The sequence below is a fragment of the Chlorocebus sabaeus genome, chromosome 22, assembly GCF_047675955.1.
Source record: "Chlorocebus sabaeus isolate Y175 chromosome 22, mChlSab1.0.hap1, whole genome shotgun sequence".
NCBI classification, from domain to species: domain Eukaryota; kingdom Metazoa; phylum Chordata; class Mammalia; order Primates; family Cercopithecidae; genus Chlorocebus; species Chlorocebus sabaeus.
This window is the reverse complement of record NC_132925.1, coordinates 1,789,836-1,815,404: the sequence shown is the minus strand read 5'-3', so window position 1 is coordinate 1,815,404 and position 25,569 is coordinate 1,789,836. Positions and strand designations below refer to the sequence as shown.

Sequence of the window (25,569 nt, the reverse complement as noted above, 5' to 3'; positions counted from 1 at the left end):
CTACTTTTAAAGAAATTATGTCTAACTAAGTTTGAAATCTAGAATGTAAATAGATGGTTCATTACTAATTTCACCTGTAGGCAATCTGAAGCAAAACATGACGAAGTCTCTTTCCCAAAGTCATAGACAGAGGCAGTTAGAGTTGGGGAAAAACTCTTGTGACTATCTACTACCAGCCTCTGCTTTCCCTAATGGGTCACAGTTTCCCTAAGTCTATAACGTGCTCCCTAAAACTACCAGGTTTCAAGGATTTTCCCAGGTCTAATAAATGTGGCTTTATTTCTTAGATTTCTTTCTAGATACATTGGTCCATATTTAATAGTAATCTCATTGTAACCATTACATTGGAAAATTGGGAAAACATGCATTTCTCCCTTGAAAGCAAATATTGACAGAGTGATATGATAAGTTACAAATAACATCTCCTTACATTTAAAGATATCTTTATAGTGTACAACAGGGCTTTACATATCATTGCACAGCAGTAAATAACTTAGAGAAAATGCCTGTTTCCAAATACAATTTTCCATAAAATGCTGACATTGCTATCTCAAGTTATAAAATGACTGGAACTCTTTATAAGTACATTTATTTTTCTAACAAACAGCAGTATGCATTTTCTACTGGATGTGTGTGTTTATTGCTCTGTGTGCATTTGCACTGGGCAAGTAGGTATTTATGTATTGGTGACTTTGTGCTCAGTTTCAAAACCTCCAGAAACTATCAATATTTTTTCTCAATATTCCTCTAAAACCAGCTGTAACACCGGGAGGTTCATAAATGTTTTTCCTGATGTATATATCCTTTAACATTATTCTTTTATTAAACAATCAAAGGTATTTGTATTTTGCTTTTTATTGCATTTAGCCTTCTTTTTCTTTTCTTTTCTTTTTCTTTGAGACGGAGTCTAGCTCTGTGACCCAGGCTGGAGTGAGCGGCGCCATCTTGGCTCACTGCAAGCTCCGCCCCCCGGGTTCCCGCCATTCTCCTGCCTCAGCCTCCCGAGGAGCTGGGACCACAGGCGCCGCCACCATGCCCGGCTCATTTTTTGTATTTTTAGTAGAGAGGGGGTTTCACCGTGTTAGCCAGGATGGTCTCGATCTCCTGACCTCGTGACCCGCTCACTTTGGCCTCCCAAGCATTTAGCTTTCTTTAAACAGTCTAGAATAAATTTTCAAGAAGTAGAGTTTATTTTGGTATGAAACGGCTACTTCATAACATGGTATAATATTATATTATATATGATCAACACGGGCGGTTGATCATATGTAATGATCAATGTCAATGTAGAAGGTATCATTGGCTGTAATTAAAACCAAGAAAAAAAGAAACAGATGACAAAACATTACTGATGAGGAAATTCAAATAGAAATTTGGTGATTTCCATTTTGAAATCCGGCAGTCTTTGACTTACATAAATGCAATCATTGTTGCCAAGTTTGATTAATGAGAGTTGTACAATCGTGTGCTGACAGTCCCCACCATAGAGATACCTTATTTTTTCTGATATGAAACACTGCTGAAAAACGCAACCCAATCAGATCTGGCCCCTGGACAACATGTGCTGTCATCACTGTACCGTGAACTGAGATTGATTGGTAACCAGCTGTGACAAAGTGGAGAAGAAGCTCTGTGGTTTTGTGTTTTGTTTTTTTTTTCTCAAGGAAGAAAAAAAGAAAACGAAAACTGTATTGTGTCAAAATCATTACCATCTGTTCAGCTGAATAATAAACAAAACAAAGTAAATTTATTTTAATACTTAAAACCCACAGTTTGCATGCATAATTCTGTTTGTGTGTGATCTTATATTTGAAGAATAATCTTAAAAGTGCTTCAAAAGAGAAATGTTAAGTATGTTTTACAAAACAAAGTACTATACTCTAAAACCACTTCCAAATTTACATAAAAGAATCTATGTTATTTTTTCCTCATACCTAGTGGAAAGATTTCCTATACAGCTAAATTTACTTTTAAAATATCAAACAGGAATTGAAAACTGGCAAAACTTTATAACCACATTTTATTCATTACTCATACTTTGCAATTCTTGATGCACATTAAGCCTCAAGGGTAGGAACTTCTCATGATTTTCTAGCTGTTAAGAATATAATTCAGACAATTTAGGGATTCCCAAGCCTTCCACAATGACCATAGAATTTAGGAGGAGAAAACAACTTAAGAAATATAAATTAAAATTTTTATTACAAACTGGCATTTTATCATGCTTAGCTCAAGCCTGTGTATCTCATCACGTTGCTTGAGTTATGTGAGGACTCTATAAAACTTCCTGACTGGCCATTCTCATCTCAAAAGCACCTTTGTTTTTCATGGAAGGAAATGTATTTTCCCAACATGCTTAGTTTTTGAAATCACCTACTACTTCTTATTATAAGATTTCTGGCTCCAATTCTAGAACAAGTGTTTTGAATTAGCACTTAAAATTTTATTATGCATCTGCTGTGTTAATCGTTAAGTTGGCCAATAGTAAAAACTATGAATTGAACCAGGAAACATTTAATGTCTATATGAGTAAATGTTTCTTTCCCTTGAAGGAGACCTGAAAAGTTTGGTTTCAATTTTCGAAACACTTCCACTCAATTCAAATAGCGGAAGGTCAACCTATACTTTTCAGACTCTTTCAGAAAGTAAAGGTCTATAACTACAGGCATTCCATAGTTCCACAAGTCAAGACAATTTCACTACGGAGCTTTCTATGAAAATGTCACGTAGTGTATTGTCTTACTTTCAACAGAAGAATTTTTAGGGTAAAATCACTTATTAATCGTATGGAACCCTGTACTGATTTTTTATACATACCCACTAATCAGTTCCCCTGTGCCATGTTATGGACGTGGAGATCCGTCCATCTAGAACTTGCTGACAGTGTTATTCAATTACATTAAAACATGCATTTTAGTAACTCCCAAGTTTACTCAAGGCACACTTCTATGGACTATAAACTTCCCTGCAGAAAGTTAAACCTTCTACCTCTTTCAATGTTGAGAGCTGAAAATAGGAAATATTGTTCAATTTTTCTAAAATGATCTCTCCATTCACCATTTTTCAAGTAATATCTTGGCATAGGCAACACTTGAAACTGTTATTAAGAATCACATAAGCACTTATTGGCAATCTAATTCCATATGATGCTTTCTTAATCTTTAATATTTAAGGTGTATTCTAAAGGCAAGCTCTTAAATCACCTTTGAGGCCTGAGACCCCAAAATGAACACAATAAGCCATTATTTGGTTGGTACAGACTGAGTCTTTGTTTTTAATCTGTAGACAACCATAGGTCACACTTTTCTTTTTGTCTACAATATAATGCAGGCTAATGTTTACAGTTTGGGTGAAGTGAATATTTGCCAATTTTCTCAGGGATGAGGTTGCAAGCAATTTCTGGGCAGGGCATCTTAGAGAAGTATGAGAGACAGATATCCTTTTAAGAAAATGAAAATTTTCACAGCATTCATTGTAAAATAAAAGAAATAAAAAACCCTGGGAGGTTACACTTGCAGGGAACTAGTAAGATGCAAGGTTATTCAAGTGTGCTTGCTGTTCTGTTCTGAAGACCTTGACAGAAAACCAAAATGAAACTTGAAATATGGTGGCCTCCTCATCTTGTCTTAATTAACCAAGCCAAACAATATTTTAGCCTCTCTTGACTTCCCATACTCTACCCCTGCTTACCTTCATCCTCCAGTGACCACTGGCTCTCTCATCTGCCTGACCCATCAATGCAAAATCCCTATGCTAATCTTCGTTTCGCATGGCTGAGAGAGCAAGACATTTCCAACTAAAAAACTAAGCAAAGACAAACAAACAAAAAATATGTTTACCACAATTGGACAATCATTGATTTAATGAAGTGCATATTTCCGCTCATAAGGTAACTAGGCCAAAAAGACTAGGACTTGAACCGATGCCAAGGAATTTGGGTACTGACCACCTTGGAACTAGAGCCTCTCTCTGGAGTGTGGGCAATGAAACCAAACTTCAGCTGGGCTCTTTCAGAGGTCCAAGCATCCTGCTCACCCTAAACCAGAACTCCTTCCAAGTTTTAACCAGTGGAGCCTGTGGTTGTCTTCTGAGTGCCCGTCTCTCCCATCTTCCATTCCTATGGCAAACATGGGAGACTCCAGGGATTAATTCTCTTGGCAAATTTGTGGCCAGCCGTAAAGTTCCCAGCCTGTTGTTTGTGTTCATCACCCAAGTTTCCATCTTCTCCTGTCATCTTATTCTCTTGTTTTTCATTTCCTCTGAAGTGAGTTTCATCTCCTCTAATATAACCCCTCACAAAATTTTTGTGGCCATCTCCACAAGGATTTTTCACTGTGCTTTCTAAACTGCCTGTTTCCTGATTTGTGAAGTGTCCTTTTCATCTGTCTTTCTCAGGTATTTCTCCTCCATGCCTTTATGCAAATCTGGCTATTTCCTGAGGGTTTGCCTTCTGGAGGAAAGGCAGAGGAAGAGGGAAAATGAAGACCACACCGCCAACCATTCCAAGCAATGACTCGGTGTCTGACACAGAGTAATTACTCAATAAATATTATTTGAATGAGATACTTATTCTCTCTCATGCAAATAAAATACAGCAAACCAAAACAAAATTCAGCTTCATTGAGTCTCATGTCATCCAGTTTTGAAATGAAATATTTAGAATTTCTTCTTCCTTAAGATGATAATTAATAGGCCTTACCTCACAGGGTTGTTGTAAGAGCTAAATGATTCAATACATTCAGAGTTTTGAGATTTGCACAAGGCACATAGTAAATCCTCAATAAATGTCACCTAACATTTTCTATAGCTGACCTCACTTCATTCTTATCACCACTTCCAGTGATATTATTGTCTCTATCTCTTTTTGGCCATTGTCCTCTCTGGCCTTTGGAATGGCTTTGCCTTTCAAATCTGAGGTTCAAATGTCTGATCCTGCCATAACCTTGGTTGTGTCTTCCTCACTTAATCAGTTCACAGACTGAACCTCTTCCTCCATGTCTCTCTGTCAACCCTTTGTATCTTCGTTACTTTCTCTACCCTGCTTAGATGTCGTGGTCCATAAGTTGCTTGTCTATATCTTTGATTATCTTGTTCCATTGCTTTAATGTTGCACTTGCCTGGCAAAACCCCAATTTTATATTAATACAACAGATTACCATCTTCTTCAAATATATACAGTAGACTAACAAAAACTTCAATTCACCCTTGACTGGCTCTCTGGAGGGCTCAGGGAGTAATTCAAACTTCTGAACTCAGTCCATATGTGACATCCTCATTGGTCTCTGGCTATTTCGCCAGGCCCCTCTTACACTCGAGCATTCAACTATACCCCAGAATTCTCGGGCTGTCTCTTGCATCCCTGCATATGCTGAGCCTTCACATCTGGTCCACTCTCCACACCTCCCATCTCTCTCTCCCATTAGCCCACCTACTTCTGCTTATGCTGACACAGGATTAGCTTAATATCTACTTATACCTCTAGATTTCAAGCTCCATAAAAGCATGGCCCTGTCACTTTTATTAACGGTTGTATCCTCAGAATACAAGTAGTACAGTTACTTGAACCTAGTAGGCAGTCATGACAAATTTGCTCCTGAGGGAATAAACGAAGGCTGTACACACATGCAGGAAGAGGAAGGTTGTGTTCTTTCATTGGCATCAAACATTGCTCATGACAAAATGCCAAGTGTGCACAAAGGAGACACTGGGGACACCACACAGTATATTCTGAGCAGAAGAATCACTTCATTTTCTGTTTACTGAACTTTGAACTCTGGCTGAGTTTGTTCAAGTTATATCTTCTATTCATCATTTTCTGCTTCAAATATTCTATGTCCAACGCCTTCCAATTCTGACTATTAACACAATTAACACAGTTTTTCACAGGACCCGGGAGCCAACCTCCAACCTAGTTCAAGGTAGTTATAAGTTATAGTTGTAAGTTATAGCTCAAGGTAGATATAAGTTAAAGAGAATATCCTTGCTCACACCTGTCTTTGTTGTATTATTTAACCTGAAAACCTTATGAAAAAACCATACCCTAATGCATGAAGGACTGTTAAGCTGCACAAAGACAAGATGCAGAGGAACTTGCTGCTTTTCCTTTGTGTTTGCTGAAGACAGGACAGAAATTTACAAATACAAAAGGTCTTTCTACCCTCCTTCCTGTCTTCCCACCTGAAGACAGACTGTAATTTCTCCCTTGAAACCTTTATCAGCTTAGAGATGGCACCAGAAGAATCTGGGAGCAAACTACTCTTTCCTATTCTCCTGCTTTTGAAGCCTAGGACTACTTTGTCCTGTCACTTTTCTAAAATTGATGTTTTTTGTTGAACATATGGAAACCAGACTCATAAACCACTGCTTTGAGTTACCTCTCTCTCATTTTGACGTACACTACACTCATTAATAAACCTGTTTCCTCTTGTTAATCTGTGTTTTGTTGAAGGAGTCTATCCCAACTACAAACTTATGAGAGTTGAGAAAAAAAATTCATTTTCTCCCCTCACACATGCTCCCCTGTTGCCTACATGAAGAAACCGAAGTTTGATCTTCAGCAGTAAAAAAAGAGCAAGGTCTAAAGGTGTTTTTAAAAAATATTTTAAGATAAAAATTAAGTTTTTAAAAAATATTTTAAGATAAGAATTAAGTTTCTGTTAAAAGGCATATGATAAAAATTATACATGTATTCCATTATTGATAAACCCTTCATTTATACCAAATATTAACATGAAAGAACTTGCCATAATTTTAGAATTTACTCAGAATATTTTAAATCACTGACATTGCAGTCATGATTTTTTGTCATTACACTATGAATAGCTGCAGAAAGTGCATTGACCTATCACTGGCAATTACGTTATTACCGTTCCCAAAAATGCAGGGAACTTTAATATAAACTATAGTTGTTCCGGTTTTCACTACATTGAGAGCTCCTAAACATTTAGAGATTTAAATATATTTATATATTTAATATGTATATATTTATCTATCTTAAAAATATGTATAAATCTCTAAACTTTGAATATATACATTTATATATAACATGTAACTTTTACTGTATAGCTTATAACATTTTACAATATGTTATATATAAATTTTTGTAATATATAAAATTTTCACGATTTTACTGTGTATTTAAAAATTATATATACTATATAAATACACATTCAAAGACTAGAGATTCAAATATAGAGACCTGTTGGCAAAATTTTGAGAAAGACATATAGAGATGGCTGGAACTTTCAATTTAGTGAAAATCAGAATAATCATTAAAGTTCCCTGCAGTTCTGAGAACAAAATATATATGTGCTTTGTGAAATCATGTACTTCTTCTTTCTACATTCATTTAAGATGGAATCCATAGCATTATAGACATTAGATTATAGAGAAAGAATTTCTTGTTTCTTTGGTTTATCATGATCAGAAAGGAGTATTTCATTATTTTCATTATCATTATTAATATGCAACACTCTTTTGACAAATTTTCCACTAACTTTTCATAGATTATTTAAATAAAATCTGGTGCAGCTTCCTGAATTTATTAATTTTAAATATTTTTAAAATATTGCAGGTATTATTTTCAGTAAGTTCTTAACTAGGTAGAACTTGGAAATTTACTGTTAAAAATAGAAATATATTACAACCAAGAAGATCAACTAAGAAGAACATTTGTTCTTATTGGAACCAATAAAGTTGTGGAAGCAAGTTAAGTTATCCTTTCATTTAGAAATAATTGTTTTACTGGATTAAATACTTTCAAAACTGGTTTTGCAATAGGATTAGAAATTGCATTATCAGATTTGGAAAAGTAGATATATCTCATAGCTGTGTGTTTGGGTAGAAATTATCCTAAACTTTAAGTCCTTTTAGGAAAGGACTTCAGGGATCATATCCACAAGAATCCACAGTGCTCACAGACCAGACTCGAAGTTTTTAGATAGGCAGAGCCCATTCTCGCAGTCTTCCCTGTGCAAGAAGAAATGCTGTGATAAGAGACAGCCCATCCACGGTAAAATTGGGAAAATGCATTTCCGAATGTGCCATCTATTTGGCGGCCTTGCTGTCTTTGTTGGACAAATGCTAAGAAGTCTCCTTCCTCAGTGTTCAAACTGAGAACTAGTTGGGGAAGTGACTACATTATCAGAGGGATGGTCAGTCCGGGATGCTGTGGAAGATTCAAAAGGCTCTCTTCTTCTTTTTTCTTTGGCCAAGAGAAACTTCCTCTTGAAACGTGTTTATGGAATAATTCATGAATTTCATACAACCTCGTAGGAACACTTCTGATCATTAAATGTTTCGCATAACTTGTGGGTTTGTAGGTCTATTTGAAAATGAGGTTTGAACATTTCTCTAATTAAGATATTCTTCACTAATTTCGTCAATTCAGCAAATATTTGCAAGGAATATAAAGAAAAATTATCTGCCTTATATATTCTAGAAAAGGTGGAAATATCCATTCATCTCAAATCACTAGAAAACCAACAGGTCCTCTTCTTGTGTTCAATGATGACATGCCTACATCAAACCAAATTATGATATCATTCATTTATCCCATTTTGCATAACCATCATATCTAAGGCAACAAAAAAAGGTTATTATATTTGAAGTCTATTTCAGTGAATTATATTCTATATATTCTATTACTTTTGCCCTAACATTAAAAACAAAAATAAAAATTACATAAAATAACTAATTGAGCAATGCCCAGATTGATTTTTTTCATGAAATCAGTGTTTCTTAACCTCAACACTATCAGCATTTTGGGTCAGATTCTTTCTTCTTTACTGTGGGAGTTGTCCGTGCATAGTCAGATGTTTAGCCACATTCTTGGTGTCTACCCACTAGATGCCAGTAGCACCCAGTCTCCCAAGTGTGGCAATCAAAAATGTCTCCAGACATTGCCAAATGTCTATCAGGGAATGGGGAAAGCAAGTTTGCCCCTGGTTAAGAATCACTGCACTAAAGGCCTAACTCATGAGTACCATGTGTCAGTCACAGGACTGGATATTTAGAATTGAAGATAAATAGGGCAAAGGGAGTTGGGGAGATAAAGAAATAAATATAATAATGATATATCTAAGCACTATTTTCTCTTAGAAAATTGTTCCAAGGGTGCACAATGGAGACACTGGGGACACCACACAGTATATTTTGAGCAGGAGAATCACTTTATTTTCTGTTTACTGAACTTCAGACTCTGTATGAGTTTTTCAAGTTAGAAAGTTATATAGAAATATACAAAACAAAATGTTACCAGCCATAGACTAACACATGGAGTGAAGAGGGTCCCGGGTCCAACACAAGACATGAGCACAGGCTTTTAATATTACAGAGAGCTGAGGTTTGAATCCAGTTTTGTTACCATGTTTCCTGTGACCTCCAGCATGTTTTTCACTGTCTCTAACTTTCAGTTTTCTCCTCTGTTTAAAGAAGGAATTCATACTTCAAGGCTGTTGGAAGCATTAATTAAAAATATTGTGTAGCCACTAAGCAGAAAGCCAGTGGGCCCTTGAAATAATTAGTTTCTGTTATTATTTTTGAATATATTTTATTAGAAATGAATTACTGTATATAGTAGTCAAGAAAATGGTCCTTGGATTTGTATTTGTATTCAAATCTCTATCATTTAAATTTGCCCCTCAGATTCTTCATTTATCAAATAACAATAAGAGTGCCTGTTTCATAAGAAAATTGGAAACATTAAATGAGCTATTTCTAAGGAAAGCATTTGTAAATATGAGCTATTACTCCCATATTTAATATGTTTTAAGATGCACATTTTTTATATTTTAACACCTCCAAAATTGGGAATCCTCTTATCATAGATGGTATATCACAGTTGATTTGATCATTTTTCCTCTCCTTAACTGGGAGAAAAAGTACTGTTAAACCTCACAATCAATGCTACCTTGGATTCAGTGACAGAAAATACTATTACATTATTAAAAATGATGAGATAATACATTTTGACTTCTGCATTTATTGAACGCAACACCTTTTGACCAGGCACCCAAGTTATAAACCTCAGCATTACTTTTAATCTCTTTCCGATAACTCTGACATACAATTATTTTCCAATTGAAAAAAAAAAAAAAGATTTTCTTGTATTACCACATGTATTAATGTTCATATTTGTGTAATTCACAGAATATATTCACTCAATATATTCCCTAAACTATATTTCAAACAGCTTCCTACCAGGTGTGCCTACTTCCAAACTTTCTCTGTTCCAAGCTAGTCTACATAAAAGAATCGATTTTCTAAAGGTAGACACAAAGATACATTTCTATTCAATGTACTTCAATTAATCCCCATCTTATGATGTATTCCACACAAACACTTCACTTGAAATTAAAGGCTTTCATAATAGAACCTCAACTAACCTTTGTGGCCTTAAGTGCCACTCCTCTATGTTCCAGGCAAACCGAATCACTAATTGTTGGCTTACGCTTTCCAAAGCTTTTTCATCCTGCTTCCTTCTTTTGAAATAGCCGTTGCAGCTCCACTTATGAAAATTCAATTTTCCCTTTCAGACCTATCTCTAGTTTCATACAGGAATAGACTATCTTTTATTTTCTGAAGCCATAAAGAGCCTCAAATATCATAGTTTTTATATAGTTCACCTTATTTAATAATGTTATGCATATCTCACACTCCCTACTAAAATCCTTGAGAACAATCTCATCTTTTTTTTTATTTCTTGAAAAATCAACACAGAATATTCAATGGATGAGATTATTTTTAAAATAATTCTTGATATATAATATTTGATTAGTCTACATTGGAGATTTGGGGTTTATGTCTGAGAAAATCAACTATATATTTGTCTTACTATAAATTATTTTCATAACAAAGATAAAAACATTTTCTTTCTCATTTTTAAATAATCTCTCAAATAAAGATAACAGGTCTCTGACTTTTTTGTTTCTGTTGTTTGTAGTGGTAAATATTTGGACAAACCGTTAGAAAATGTGAGTTAGTGGTTGGAATGTTCATGGCTTTAATTGAACATAATCTTTTTTTGAGAACCACTGCACTGAATGTGTCAGACATAGGACATATTTTTGTAACAACTGACATTTATTTAAATAATTGCGATGATATTGCATACCCAACCAGATCGTCTTTATAAAGGTTTCAAATGTCTATACTGATGAATGAGTTGAATGGTATTACAATACCTTTTCTAATTTTAACATCATGCGCATAAGAATAACTGGCAGAATTTTTATACTGAGATCTAATTATGATGTTATCCCATAGATCTATAAGATGAATCACTTCTCACAGGGACTTCTAATTTCTTGGCAAGGATTCACTGTGCCCTAGGGCTAACCTCCCACCTCCAAATATGGCCTTTTAAAACGAAGCACCAATGAGTTACACTACGTAACAACTAAAACAGAAATCCCCCAAAAGATGACTTTACTGAAGTGGATTAGGGTATACCCTGAAATACTATGAAATTATTGAAATTATTTGTCCTGCCATCCCTTATCTTTGGCAATTATATCTCCTTCTCACACTAACAAAGATATATTCCCTGTTCATGTAATTGTAATACTGGGTCTCAGAAATTATTCTGTTTTTACCCCTTCTCTTTTAATTCATACCGGTTAATTAAAATAATTGTATCAAATAACAACTTTTCCTGAGGGATCATTATATAGCTTTAAAAAAAAATGAAAAAAAAATTTATTGGGTAGAAAATATATAGCCTAGAATTCAGTCCTACCTGCTAACTCATAACCATCCATGGAACTGTTGATATTCAAACATTACCAGGAAATTAGCAAAAATCATGCTCTTACTACCTACTGATTTATTTTTTTAGAAACTGTTTTAATTTCCTCCAAATAGTTTTATTATTTTTGTAATTTTATTTATTTATTTATTTATTTATTTACTGAGACGGAGTCTGGCTCTGTGGCCCAGGCTGGAGTGGGCGGCGCCATCTTGGCTCCCTGCAAGCTCCGCCCCCCGGGTTCCCGCCATTCTCCTGCCTCAGCCTCCCGAGGAGCTGGGACCACAGGCGCCGCCACCACGCCCGGCTAGTTTTTGTGTTTATAGTAGAGACGGGGTTTCACCGGGTTAGCCGGGATGGTCTCCATCTCCTGACCTCGTGATCCGCCCGCCTCGGCCTCCCAAAGTGCTGGGGTTACAGGCGTGAGCCACCGTGCCTAGTCAGTTATATTATTATTTTTTTAAATTTATATTTAAAATTTTTTGTGGGTACATAGTAGAGAACATGAGATGATTTGATACAGACATGCAGTGTGAAATAAGCATATCGTAGAGAATGGGGTATCTATCCTTCCCCTCAAGAATTTATCCTTCGAGTTACAAGCAATCCAGTTCCATTATTTATTTTAAAATATAGAATTGCTATTCCTGACGATACTCACCATATTTTAGTACACTTAAATTTGGTCTGAGAACTATGTTAGGCAGTGAATGTGAAAGATGAATTAAACTAGCAATACTCTACAAGAGTTCATCATTCTAGATGTATATATAGTCCTCCCTCAGTATCCACTGGGGGTTAGTTCCAGGACTGCCATCCCCACAACCCTGAAGATACCAAAATCTGAGGACGTTTAAATCCTTTATATAAAATAATGTAGTATTTGTGTATACCCTAGGTACATCCTCCTGCAACTTTCAATCATCGTAGATTATCATATCGAATCTAATATAAATGCTATGCAAATTATTATACTGTATTTGTATTTGTATTATTTTTATTTTTTTATTTTTTATTTTTTTAAAATCAGAATTGGTTAAATCCACAGATTTAGCACCCATGGATGGAGAGGGCCAATCATATTCTACTCATACTATTTGACTCCAGCAAGCACTTCTTTAACTTCTGTTTCCAGTGAAATTATCTTTTCTTACCCAATATAGTGTTGAGAAGGAAAGAATATAAGTTAAAATATTCCATGAGAAAAAATAGATTTGTTTTAAATTTTGTGTCAATAAGTAGTATAAAATAATGATTTTGAAGGAAAAGACATAAACTTATTTATTTGACATAATAAACATACATTATGGGAAATAAGTGCCCTTATAATAAAAATTTTCAAAACTTTAATATGTGCTTTACTATATGGATGTATTCTGTGACTATATGATAAAAATTCTACTTCTAAGTATATGATAAAAATTCTACTTCTAGGCAAGCATACGCTAGGCTGTCTTTTCCTTATCTTCAATCCCAAATAAAAAACGAAGAAAAGTTGTTCCCACTCAGCACCACTATGTAGAAGCCAAAAGTGTGGACTTTGAAGCCAGACATTCTAGGTCCCTTACTTGGTGAGTGACGTTGGCATATTTACCGTCTCTGCATATCAGTTTTCATATTTATATTATAGTATAATAATGTTTACATCACAGCAGTTTCTAAAGATAAAAGAGCACTACTGTAAAATGCTTAAGAGTATTTCTGGTATAGAGCAAGCACTATGTAAATATCATTTATTACTATTATATTTATGGGAAAGGAAAATGCAGTCAGAAGCAGCTATTTTGAATCAATTCTAACTTTTTAAAAATAAAAGCCTAAGTAAGCATTCAGGGTCAAGAAACATTTTGAATGAAAAATATGCCTAAAATATAAATACGTTTACAAGATGCATTCTATACATAAAATGTGGTTGTCATTGGATAATAGATATATGGGTAACACTAATGTTCTTATTTAGGTCCATTTATTTCCATTTTCTGGTTTCTTTTTTTTTCTTCTATTGAAAAAAAAAATTACCATGCTTCTCTAATTGCTTTGAGTGGTTGCCATAGAACCGTATAATTTCAGAATTTGAGGACAGCACCGAAACCATTCAATCCAACATAGTTTGCAGATACGGACTCTAGTACTCAGACATGTTACATGAATTGCTTAAAATAACGTGATGAATTATGGCAGAGCTGGGATAAGAACACTGACCTCTTAAATTCTATTTTACCTTTCAGCCTCACTTTACAATTCAACTTATTAAGAATAATAACAAAAATCAGTTAGAAATTTATTTTTAGAATAACCCCTGGGGTGATTAAAATTTATTTGCATGATTCTAACCACAAACTGTCTTATGCACACAAGCACTTGTGTTAATACAATTAAACAACTTTTTTTTTTTTTTTTTTTTTTTTTTTTTTTTTAACCGTTTGTTTAGAGTTAACATGAGAACCTAGGTACAGGGGAGAGTGTCTCTAATGGTACATCTCCATCCACCTGTGTGATATGGCATGCTATGAGAGGTATCTTATGGTAAGCCTCTGGCTTGTCGTACAGTGTGGTTTCAGGTAATACCTCAGCCTGACTGAACGCTCCAACAACCACACTTTGATGGAAGAAGCACAGCTACTGTGGCTCGTGTTTTGGACATGACGCACATGTCAGTGACAGGTGGCACGCAGACAGATCCTTTCGCTCTGCATACAGGCACCTGGTCTTGGCTCTGCCCACATACAAGAGCTGTCAGTTAATGGACAGCAGAGCATCTCTGACTTCAAGGCATTTCATCTTCCAAGTGTGTCCCAGCTTGTTAGTTGACCACTGGCCAGAACCCAAATTGGATGCCAGTTCCAGCATTGTTCCTAAGCTGAGATTCTTAACAGATGGGCCAGTGTGGTCACAGGACGAGGCAACGTGCACTCCCCACCCTAGGTGGCAATTAGTTTTGTGTTAACAGCAACTATTAGCACCTAGTTGATGAAAACACAGGAAAACTACCATTCTGTCATCTCTCTGAAAGTTATCAGTTAATCAATCCTGTTTGTAAAAACAAAATCTGTATGTTCAGTTTCCAAGAAGGTAAACTTGAACTGTTCAAAAAGTTTAAATTTTTATAATGTCAAGACATTTTATGTGTGGCTTACGAAGTCGGTCTAAAAATTAGCTTAACTCTATTGCTGTATAGTATGTTTATTTAGTTATTCAAAATACAGTATTTCTAACCAATTATCTAAGTTCATATCTAAAATATAAAATTAATAGGTGGCTCAAATCCTTTAATAATTAATAATCATATAATTATCATGCCCTCTCATTTAAAATAGAGATTTCATGCTAGACAGATTCTAAGTCCAGTCTGGCCCTAATGCTTATTAATGTGTGGCCTTAAAAACCTAACTTGTTTAAGCTTCTGTTTCCATAACCCTCAAATAGGAGTAATATTATGCTATAACACTATTCCTTAAAATAATGGAATTTTTAAAGCATTTTAAAAAGCATTTATTGCATTGCAAGGCACATGGTAAGTCCTCCTTAAATACTTGCTTTTAACATTAAACAATCTTTTTATAATAATGGTTTTATGCTTATTACTCACAGACAAACAAAACAGTATGTGTGAAATGTGAAGGTCTCAACCCAGGTGACTGATTGCACTGCTGCTGGCACACAGTACCGGGAGAATGGATAGCTTACGACAGGTGGAAAATGCATGGCAACTTTCAGACTTGGCAGAGTCACTAGAAACATTTATAAATGAATCTATATAATTTAAAAGCAGGCCAGACACGGTGGCTCACACCTGTAATCCCAGCACTTTGGGAGGCCAAGGCAGGTAGATCACGAGGTCAAAAGTTCCAGAGCAGCCTGGCCAACATGGTGAAACCCTGTCTCTACTAAAAATACAAAAATTAGCTGAGTGTGGCAGCGTGCACCTGTAGTCCCGTCTACTCGGGAGGCTGAGGCAGGAGAATTGCTTGAACCCGGGAGGCAGAGGTTGCAGTGAACTGAAAATGTGCCACTGCACTCCAGCCTGGGAGACAGAGTGAGACTCCGTGAAATTTAAAAAAAAAAAAAAAAAAAGCGTAAGTGATATCTATTTAAAAATAATATCGTATATGTTTCTATGGAAATCATACGGCCAAAGATAGGAGAATGTGTCATTATACACAAATTATATATTTCATATTTTTCGGCATTAGTTATTTCCCTGTAGTTATAATTAATAAATGCCACCAATCAGGTGGATTTGTCAAACTGAGGCACCATGTATGTGCATCCACTGTACAATGTTTACAGTGCTTCCAAATGCTTGTATCATTTTCATAGCCCTTTGACTTAGAATGTGTGGCATAGTTCTTCACCCTCTAAAATGAGTCAAAATACAGGTTAATCGTCAGACCTACCACATTGCTGGTCCATATTTTCAGGATACAGAAACACAGAGTTTAAATAGCTGCTTCAAGATCACATTCCTAGTTTGCAGTAGAGAGATTTGTCAAATATCATTTCCAGAAAATGGGAGTGTAAATAAACTAAATGGTCAAACAGTAGCAGAACAAGGCCTGAAGTCCAAAACCCCTTGGCAATGGCCTAAATATTTTTATGCTATTGTAATTTGTATTAAAACGTCCCACAGTCATTGCCCATGCAGTTTCTAACTGTTTTCAGACAGACATGACTAAGACATCTGCATAGCATAAAAAAGAAAGATTTTTTCATTTACACTTTTCTTTACATTTCTGAATTTTAGGAACCAGTCCATTTTTTAGATGTCATTTACAATATTTCGTACACATTGCTTTTCTCCTATTCTTAGATTTTCCTTCTTTTGCTAAGACCATTTCACTTGCCCAGTCTTTACCAGCCAACCTAATCAGTGTGGTTATTTATCAGGAGCCCAAATTATAGAATGTCTTTGATGGATACACTATATGTGAAGAAGGCCAATTACCTCCACAGGGTAGTTAAGCACCTGTTCAGCATCCCTGTGTCCCAGAAGCACGTGCTCTAAACAATAGAGCTTCCAAACAATTAATCTCAACACATTTTCTGGTGCTAAGAAGGACACTTTGTATAAAAATGCATCCAAAAAAAAAGGAATTGTAAGTAGTTCCATTCAGTTTCTTTTCTTAAAGAATCATGTGTTTATGCAAATCTCACATTTCATGGAACTAAAAACTCTGAAAATCCTCTCTTAAAATAGACTTGCACTTTAGAAAAGGAAATTTTGTCAGTGGGTTAAGGAAAATTGATAGAATTTTGCTCTACGTATCTTGAAACTCTTATTCTCTACTCCCTTTCCTGTTTTATGAAATATTCATTAATTATATCTACTATGTGCAAGCCATCAACTAAATTTAGAATTTGCAGGCATACATAAGAATGTAAATGGCATATTTTATTTCCTTTTTCTTCTGACAAGCGATTATGAACATTCCTTTCTCTACTGTGGAAGGCAGAAGTTGTTATTGAGGAACTTAGTGTCACTTTAGAGTTAGTTTAGAAAATAAAAAAGAAATAAAAAAAGAAAATGGAGCTAATGGTAATATGCTGAAAATTACATGATTGATGAGAGATATTAAATCTCCTGTTTACAGTTCTTTAAAGGCTGCTAATAATGAAATGAAATACAAAGTCTGCTGACATGCATAGATAAGAATTCACAATCAGATTAATCACACTAACTCTTATCCAAGTTCCAAGAGGGATTTAAAAAAAAATCTCATTAATATTAAATTGAACAGAACACTGCAGTGTTGTCATATTTCAATTTATTTTTATATCTTTGGTTACAATTTTATTATATTGTTTCTTTATGTCATGTTACTTGTGTTATGGTAATGTTTCTTCATGTTATAATTTTTTACAGACTTTCAGCACATAAATATATTTATATAATAAAAATACACAATAAACCTATGTTATGTTGGAACATGGCATAAGGTGGAACCTCACCTCATTTATTAAAAATACTGGCAACTTCTATCACCTAAAACACTTTGTGAAAAGGTGTATTGAAGGCACTTAATCAAGAGAGTACTAATAAGCAAAATGTTGGATATTTGCCCTCAAAAGACAGACAGTACCCAAGAGAATAACTAGAGCTGCTCCAGTTTACTTTCTTCACTGTATTCAGAATGTAAATACTTTCCCATGTCGTCCAATCTCACTCATATAAAACAAAAACTAAAGAACTAATAACAGTTAAGTTACCTTGTTTCTTACTTTTTCAAACTTTCAATGAGCATTATAAATGTAGTAGGCACTCACTAAATGTAGGTAAACCCAAAAGTGCATCTTCTACTATTTAATTTATGCTTTTAAAATGTGCTTTAAAAATCATAATTTTTATAAACTATAAAATGCCTTTCACTTGCTTGTCCCCCTACTCACTTTATTTTCACATTAGTGTATGAAATTTTTGTCCCTAACATATATGTATTGAAACCTTCTAGAAAACAGTATTGGTACTTGGTACAGAATCAGTATGCTTCCTGAAATATTCAATTGTGAAATGGTAATATCTTCAGAAGTCTCTGTAAGGAATTAACAGTTTGGCACTAATGTGTATAATGTAGACTCCTTCCCGTTTTGTCCCTAGGTCACATGGAAAATGTCCACATAAATAACTTTCCCTAGTTGAGCATAAGGGTTATTGTTAGACTTGCTATGCTTCCTACCTCACTGAAACATTCATCTTTTCAGAAAATGTTTTAATACAACTCACTGAGTCTGTTGTAATTTCATTAAAGGTAGTTACTGAGAAAGGTCAGGAGTTTAAGACTAAATAAAAGAAAGAGGCATATCAGTACTACTTAAAAAATATTTTCAAGGCAAGGGGAAAAAAATACTTCCTTAATTCATCTCTGGTTACTGAAAGGTTGGCACAGATATCTTCTTCTGTGTTGAAGATTTTAATAGCTCTTACAGCATTTCATAAATTTAAACTTGAATTGAAAAGCTTTTCTTGTCTCCAAAAGAAAAATAGTCACATATTACTTACATAGTAATTACAGGCTATGCAGCTGTCCTACAAAGCCTTCCTATAAATGGGTTAAGCATGAACCACTACACAAACCTTATTCAAATTTCATTAAGTGTTAAGCCAAAGAAATGTCATCCACCACACCAATTGCTTATACAAGAACAATGGCCATCTCCCTAGTCTGAGACCTAAATAATGTAATAGAATCAATGTTGTTGATTTAGTCTATGGTTGGCTAAAAGTTATTACTGTTATTCCTCACCAAGGAAAGAAGTGTCTTTCCCTCTCATTATGCATAAGTGAGGCTTATGCTAATACATACAAATCGAGGAATGAATAAACTCCTCTGAAATATCACTTAAAGACTGGGAATTCAAGAAAAAGTACATGCTTCTTTCATGATGAAAATATTGACCTCAGTTTCTATATTGCACTTATCCTTGCTTTAAGCCTCTCTAACAAAACAATTTAAAGCTTACACAGCACTTCCATTTGCCTAAGATTTTAAAAATATTTAACTGGTTACACAAAGTACTACAATAATATGCCAGTAAAAAGAATAAAGAGGCCAAAGCTATGAAAATGTTTTAAAGGAAGTTAATGAAACTAAGATTTCTCATGCTTTCAACCTTGTTGTTTAGTGGCCTTGATATCATACCTTCTGAAAATGTAACTTGAATGCTGTTGTTTGATTTATATGTATCATTTATACTTTGAAGCAAATGAATTTGGCAAGATTTAGAGAACAGTGTAGCAGCTTAAGTTGTCAGGTTTATGACCAGTACCTACATTAAACTGAAAATAATCAAACTAGGCTCAATTCATTTTTATTTTACCTTAATTCAGAAACATAGACATGTTAAAATGCAGTGCACACTTACAATTCTCTATTTTTAATACTTTTTTCAACGAGCTCTTGCTCAATGTTTGAAAATTAACAGGGTCACCAGTGCTGTTATACGTATATAATGTACCCCCGATACAATGTGATAAGAAGAGCATGTCATTTCTATGGCATTTTTTTTTTTTTTTTTTTTAAAAACAACCTATGAACCCATTCTAATAGGAGAAAACACCAGACTAATCCAAGTTTGGGGGACATTCGATAGCATACCTGGTCAGTACTTCCCTGCAAGGTTGTTAAGCTCACAAAACTAGGAAACACTAAGAACCTGTAACAAGCCAGAAGAGACTGGAGAGATATGAGAACAAATGCAGAAGTCTGTGACACCCAACTCAATAATTACCTGAACAGGACTTGGAGCAGAAAGAGGACAATGATGAAAACCTGGGAGATCCAAATAATGTATACACTTTACTTAATTATTACGTATCAAGGTTTGCTCATTAGTTGTGAAAATTTTTTATAGTCATGTAAGATATTAACAATAAGGAAAACTGGGTATAGTGTATATGGAAACTCTCTGTTACTTTGTTACTTTCCTATACATCAAAATTATGCCAAAACTGAAGGTTTGTGAAGTTACAATGGACAAGGCCATATACTCCCAGTTTTAAAAAATAAACCTTTGTTTACACTAGGATAAATTTTACTATAGAATTAATCTCTTCACCTTACATTACATTTTAAAATTATTCATTATGTGCTCTCAAATGTGAAGCAAGTTGTTGACTATGTGTAGAGGATGGACAGTAACAGTTCAATAGTGTGAACTCTCCTTGTTTTCTAACCTGCTTCTCCAATGAGATGGCATGAAAAGCCTCACATTTACAACCATCTTCTAATAATACCATTCCTTTAAAGATAGATGTCTGGCATTAAAATGATGAAAGAAACACAGTAATGGCTTTCCCTACTACATAGGCCGAAAAACTAACTGAATTAATGTTTTCACTTGTTTTATTCCCATAGATTGCAAAGAACCTCTCAGTAACTATTATAAATGGTTGGTGCATTCAATCCATGAGTGACGTGTCTTTTGAAGTAAAGTATCCTATCATATCTTGGGATTTATAAAATTGAAATTTTGAAATGAATGTTTACATTTAGGAAGGTACTGACAGCAGTGAAAGCACATAAAAGGTATATAGCTTCTGTGGAAGCCTGGTTAATGTCAGTCAGTTGAATGAAACAAAGTTTTTCTTTTTTTTTTTTCTTTATGAGACAGAGTCTCACTCTGTCACCCAGGCTGGAGTACAGTGGCAGGATCTTGGCTCACTGCAACCACCACCTCCTGGGTTCAAGTGATCCTCCAGACTCCGCCTCCCGAGTAACTGGGATTACAGGTGTGCGCCACCACACCTGGCTAATTTTTTGTATTATTAATAGAGACAAGGTTTCACCATGTTGGTCAGGCTGATCTTGACCTACTGACCTGAGGTGATCAACCTGCCTCAACCTCCCAAAGTGCTAGGATTACAGGCATGAGCCACCGTGCCTGGCCAAAAATTTGTTTTAAAAAACAAGAACCAGTAAAACACAGCCTGTACAATTTTATACAGGCAATAATTGCAGAACGTATGATGGTTATAATGTCAGTAGGCAGAACAAGCAGGAAGCCACAACAAATCTTAAAGATAAAATTACTTGTGTTAAAACAACAACAACAACAACAACAAACCACTTGAATTACTGATTTGATTCTAAATGGCAAGGTCTTAGGGAAATTTATATAACAACAAGTTAAAACTATTTTCATATAAGATGAAAAGCATTTTTGAATAAGATGAGAGCTTGAGAGCTTGGGTTTGAGGGCTTTGTGATAAGAACAATAAGAAAGAGATGGCAGAGAAGGTCTCCATGGAGAGATGGCAAGAAAGAAAGTGACAGGAGGTCCCTGTGTTAGAAATCCCCTGTGTGAAAAATAATGCCAACTACTTGCTACCAGTTCAGTGTTGTGCTGACCTTTCCTTTACTCCAGGACTTACAGTCAGCCACATGCAGTAGTCTTTTGTTAGTTATGCTTTGGGCCGTAGAGGTGACAAATGGTATCCAGAGTGGGTGAAACATGGGAACAGGGCAGTCATTGATGGAGGCATGCAGGGGGCGTTCCGCAGGAACGGAATAGTATGCCTCAAAGGGTCCGGGGAAAGAAGGCACCCAGGAATCCCTGGTATCCGGGGATAAGAGGTGGAATGAACAATCAAACACTGATGTAGATATTCACTGAAAGAGTGACACTGAAAGCCTGGAGGACTTTAATATACAAACAGTAAATATGTGGCTTGCATATGTAAAAATCACGAGTGAAAATACCCCAAGACGTAGGAGTATATGGTGTGGCACTGTAGCTGTCCTTTTCTTTCTTAATTATTCATTGGTTGTCTAGCAATCTTCCATCCATATGATGGTCTTACCTTCCTCTTGGCAAGTCTGCATCATCCTTTTTCCACCTCACAGTTGGTTGGGGATCTCCTTGGACTTGACAACGAAATTCTACAGCTTCTTCCTCCAGTACCACCTGGTTAATTGGCCTCCTGAGAAATGTGGGTCGTTCTTGAAAAAAAAAAAAAATGAAACAATGGTAAAGTGAGATAAACTATTATACGTGCTTTAATTACATTATGAGAAAAGCAAAGAATACCTAATTTACTTTTGGTACACAGGTACCTAACTCTGTGGCCTTGTGAGTCCAACAGCATTCAATAAAATAAAATATTTTGGAGCAAAGGAATAGCTACAGTTTGCACTTAAGATGATACAACTTTTGGAAAAAATATTAAATTGACTTTTCACTGAATCCCTGAGCTAAATCAGGTGGATCCTATCATAAAAAATCAGAACACTGAATTCTACAGGAAAAAGAGATTAAAAATGATCACAATAATCTATTATCAGGGCTCAATGTGGGAAAACTAAAAGTTGAAAATAAAAATATTTTAAAAACCAAATATTAATATTCCTCAAGAACGCTAGAGAAAATTTAAAAAGTGTACTCTCACACATATATATAACCTAAATTTTCCCACTTAGGCTATGATTTGATAAGGACTTAATATTCCCATGATTATTTTAACTTCATGTATGGAAAGCTGTCTACCTGATTTCTTTTTTTCTTAAATACAGAGACTGCCATTATTAAATGTTGCAAACTATTTATTTATCAATTTTTTGAGGTTTTCTCCAATGGTCTTCTCTTAAGTGTTTGAGATATTTATCCATTTTTATTTTACTTAATTTTATGTTTTTTATTTCTTCGGTAGTCTGTTTTACTGTTTTCATCCTCTCTTCTTTTATTAATCTGTATTTGACACTGTTAAATTATATTCTAGCACTCTTCAACATAAAGCTAGAGAAAAATACGTCCTTATCCATAAAAATCTTTTCCTGTCCATAAGATTCTTAGCTTCTGAGGATATAAAACAAAAAGCAGTTTTATGTATTGCTAAACATTGGCATTCCTTGTCCAGTTTCTTTCCTTTTGGATAATGGTCTGAGACTGGAAAAATTTTTCATTTAAATTTTATTAGCCCATATCTAAAAATCACAAACAAATTCAATATTGCTACTTACTGAGGTAGAAAGAGAACTAAGCCAAGGAAAAGAAAGATGAGATTCATAGGAAGTTGACACAATTTATCTGGCCATCTGGACATATTTAGCCACCTAGGACTTGAATTTCAAACTTTCTAATTTAAAATTTTGTACACAGTGCCACAAAAACTAAAATGTATTTGGCAGGAAACCTTCAAAGAAAATAAATTACTTCAAATAATAGATTTTAAGAATATAAAATAAGAGTATTTGATTTTATTGACTAAATCAAGATCCATATTTATAAAACAGATGTGTGAGTTGCAAGATAAATATTTTATTGCAATAAAACCAACTATCATTGGCATTTAGAAGGAAGACAGTTGTATCTCTGCAGAGAATTTGACAGTAGGGATCAGAATTTCCTGCATATGCTTGAGTATCTGTAGTCTGAGACTCAAAAATCCCAAGCCATAAAACAAGGCAAATAAAATTTTATCATGAAAAATTTTGTAAATGCAGAATTGACAAGCAATCCATAAAAACGAAAGAAAAACATGGTTGCATCTAAAGATTTTAGACACCCTGAATAAATTAACAGCAAATTGTGCCCCACAGACAACAGAACAAATTTGCATGTCGGATAAAATAATTTACTGTGATTTTTTTCAACTCTGGACACTATGTACCCAAAACAGCTATTTCGGGGCTGGAATAGTTGGTATTGAGCTATCATTTCTGGTAGTTAAATAGGCAATAGGATTAATATATCCTTATGAGGGTCCCAAATGTTAACAGTAAAAAATAAATAATTAGCATAGGAAGCGGGATTGACTTTTTCTGTGCTATCAGGTGCAGCTATTCATCTAGTTCATCCGAAAACATTAACCCAATGTTAAAGAGATTTGAGACACTACTGATATTACTCAAGATTGAAAAATGATTCATCAAGAGGAGACCCTTCCTGTTCCCTCTGATTTTAGTGGGAGTATCATCCTACATCCTGACTCTGGAATGAACAAGCTAGAGAAGTCTTCCTCTCATCCACTCCCTCATTCAGCACATGCTAATACAACCACTCCTAGAGACTTTGACTACGTGGTCAAGCTGGTGAACAGTGAGCAGCTTAGTTTCACTGGGGAAAGTGGTGAGAGACAAAGCTAGCCAGAGAGTGAGTGATAAGACCATGAAGGCCTTGTTCACCTCTCAAGGACTGTGAGCTCTGCCCTGAGGTTGATAGAGAGCTACTGAAGGACTTTAAGCAAGTAAGCAACATTTTGAATAAGCATATGAAAAAGGGCTTGTTGGCACATCTATGAACGATAAAGTAGAAGAGAAACAAAGTCATGAATTAAGTCAAAGGGTTGTTGTAAGAAATTATTTCAGCTTAAACTGACACAATGGTTCATAGGATGTGGAAAAGGGGACAGAAAAGAGAGATCAAAACTGGGGGATCAGTCAGACGCATAGAGTGAAAAGGAAACTCTAGAAAGTGTCTCAACTTTTCATTTAGCAAACTGAAACAGAATGGCAGGTAAAACATGGAGTGTGTGTGAGTGTGTGCATGTGTGTGTGAGTTTGTGTGTTTAAGCTCCTTTCATCATAGAAATGGTGAGGATGAGAAAAATGAACCTCTTACGCCTAAGCCATTGTTAGGCAGATTTCTATTACTTGAAGTCAAATTTTCAATGAGATAAAGGAGGTTACTTATGTAATAGGAAGGGAAATAACAATACATATGATCAAATCTGTAGATATAGCTATTGGATTAAAAAACATCTAAATAATGAAGGAATCAAAAAGACTTTTTAGGCCGGGCGCGGTGGCTCAAGCCTGTAATCCCAGCACTTTGGGAGGCTGAGACGGGTGGATCACGAGGTCAGGAGATCGAGACCATCCTGGCTAACACGGTGAAACCCCGTCTCTACTAAAAATACAAAAAACTAGCCGGGCGAGGTGGCGGCGCCTGTAGTCCCAGCTACTCGGGAGGCTGAGGCAGGAGAATGGCGTGAACCCGGGGGGCGGAGCTTGCAGTGAGCTGAGATCTGGTCACTGCACTCCAGCCTGGGCTACAGAGCGAGACTCCGTCTCAAAAAAAGAAAAAAAAAAAAAAAAAAAGACTTTTTAAACGTGATGAAGATATTTTGTCATAAATTAAATGTGAAAATTCTCTTAAAAGTAAGATACAAGAGTTATGCCCATTGAAGTCCAGAACAAGACGGGCATGCCAACATGAAAAATCAGTAAGAAAAAGGAAGTGTGAGCACTGAAGAAGAACCAAAACAACCATTACTTGCAGACACTCTGCAAAATATAACAATGCAGAACAGTGACTTCGATAACTGATAATTGCAACAAAAATAAGAAGTCCATAGGATCATTGCAGCAAAACTGACAATATTGGAAAAC

At 35.2% G+C, this 25,569-nt stretch overlaps 1 protein-coding gene across 10 annotated transcripts in view; it reads right to left on the bottom strand.

The window, feature by feature from the left end:
• The window catches only part of ROBO2 (roundabout guidance receptor 2), a 1,759,746-nt gene that overhangs the window by 135,009 nt on the left and 1,599,168 nt on the right, over positions 1-25,569 (bottom strand). For all 10 annotated transcript variants that reach the window (XM_073009644.1, XM_073009645.1, XM_073009647.1 and 7 more), the window contains one exon: positions 22,044-22,182. In XM_073009644.1, coding sequence (XP_072865745.1) covers positions 22,044-22,182 — 139 coding nt within the window. The remainder of the gene's footprint in view (positions 1-22,043; positions 22,183-25,569) is intronic.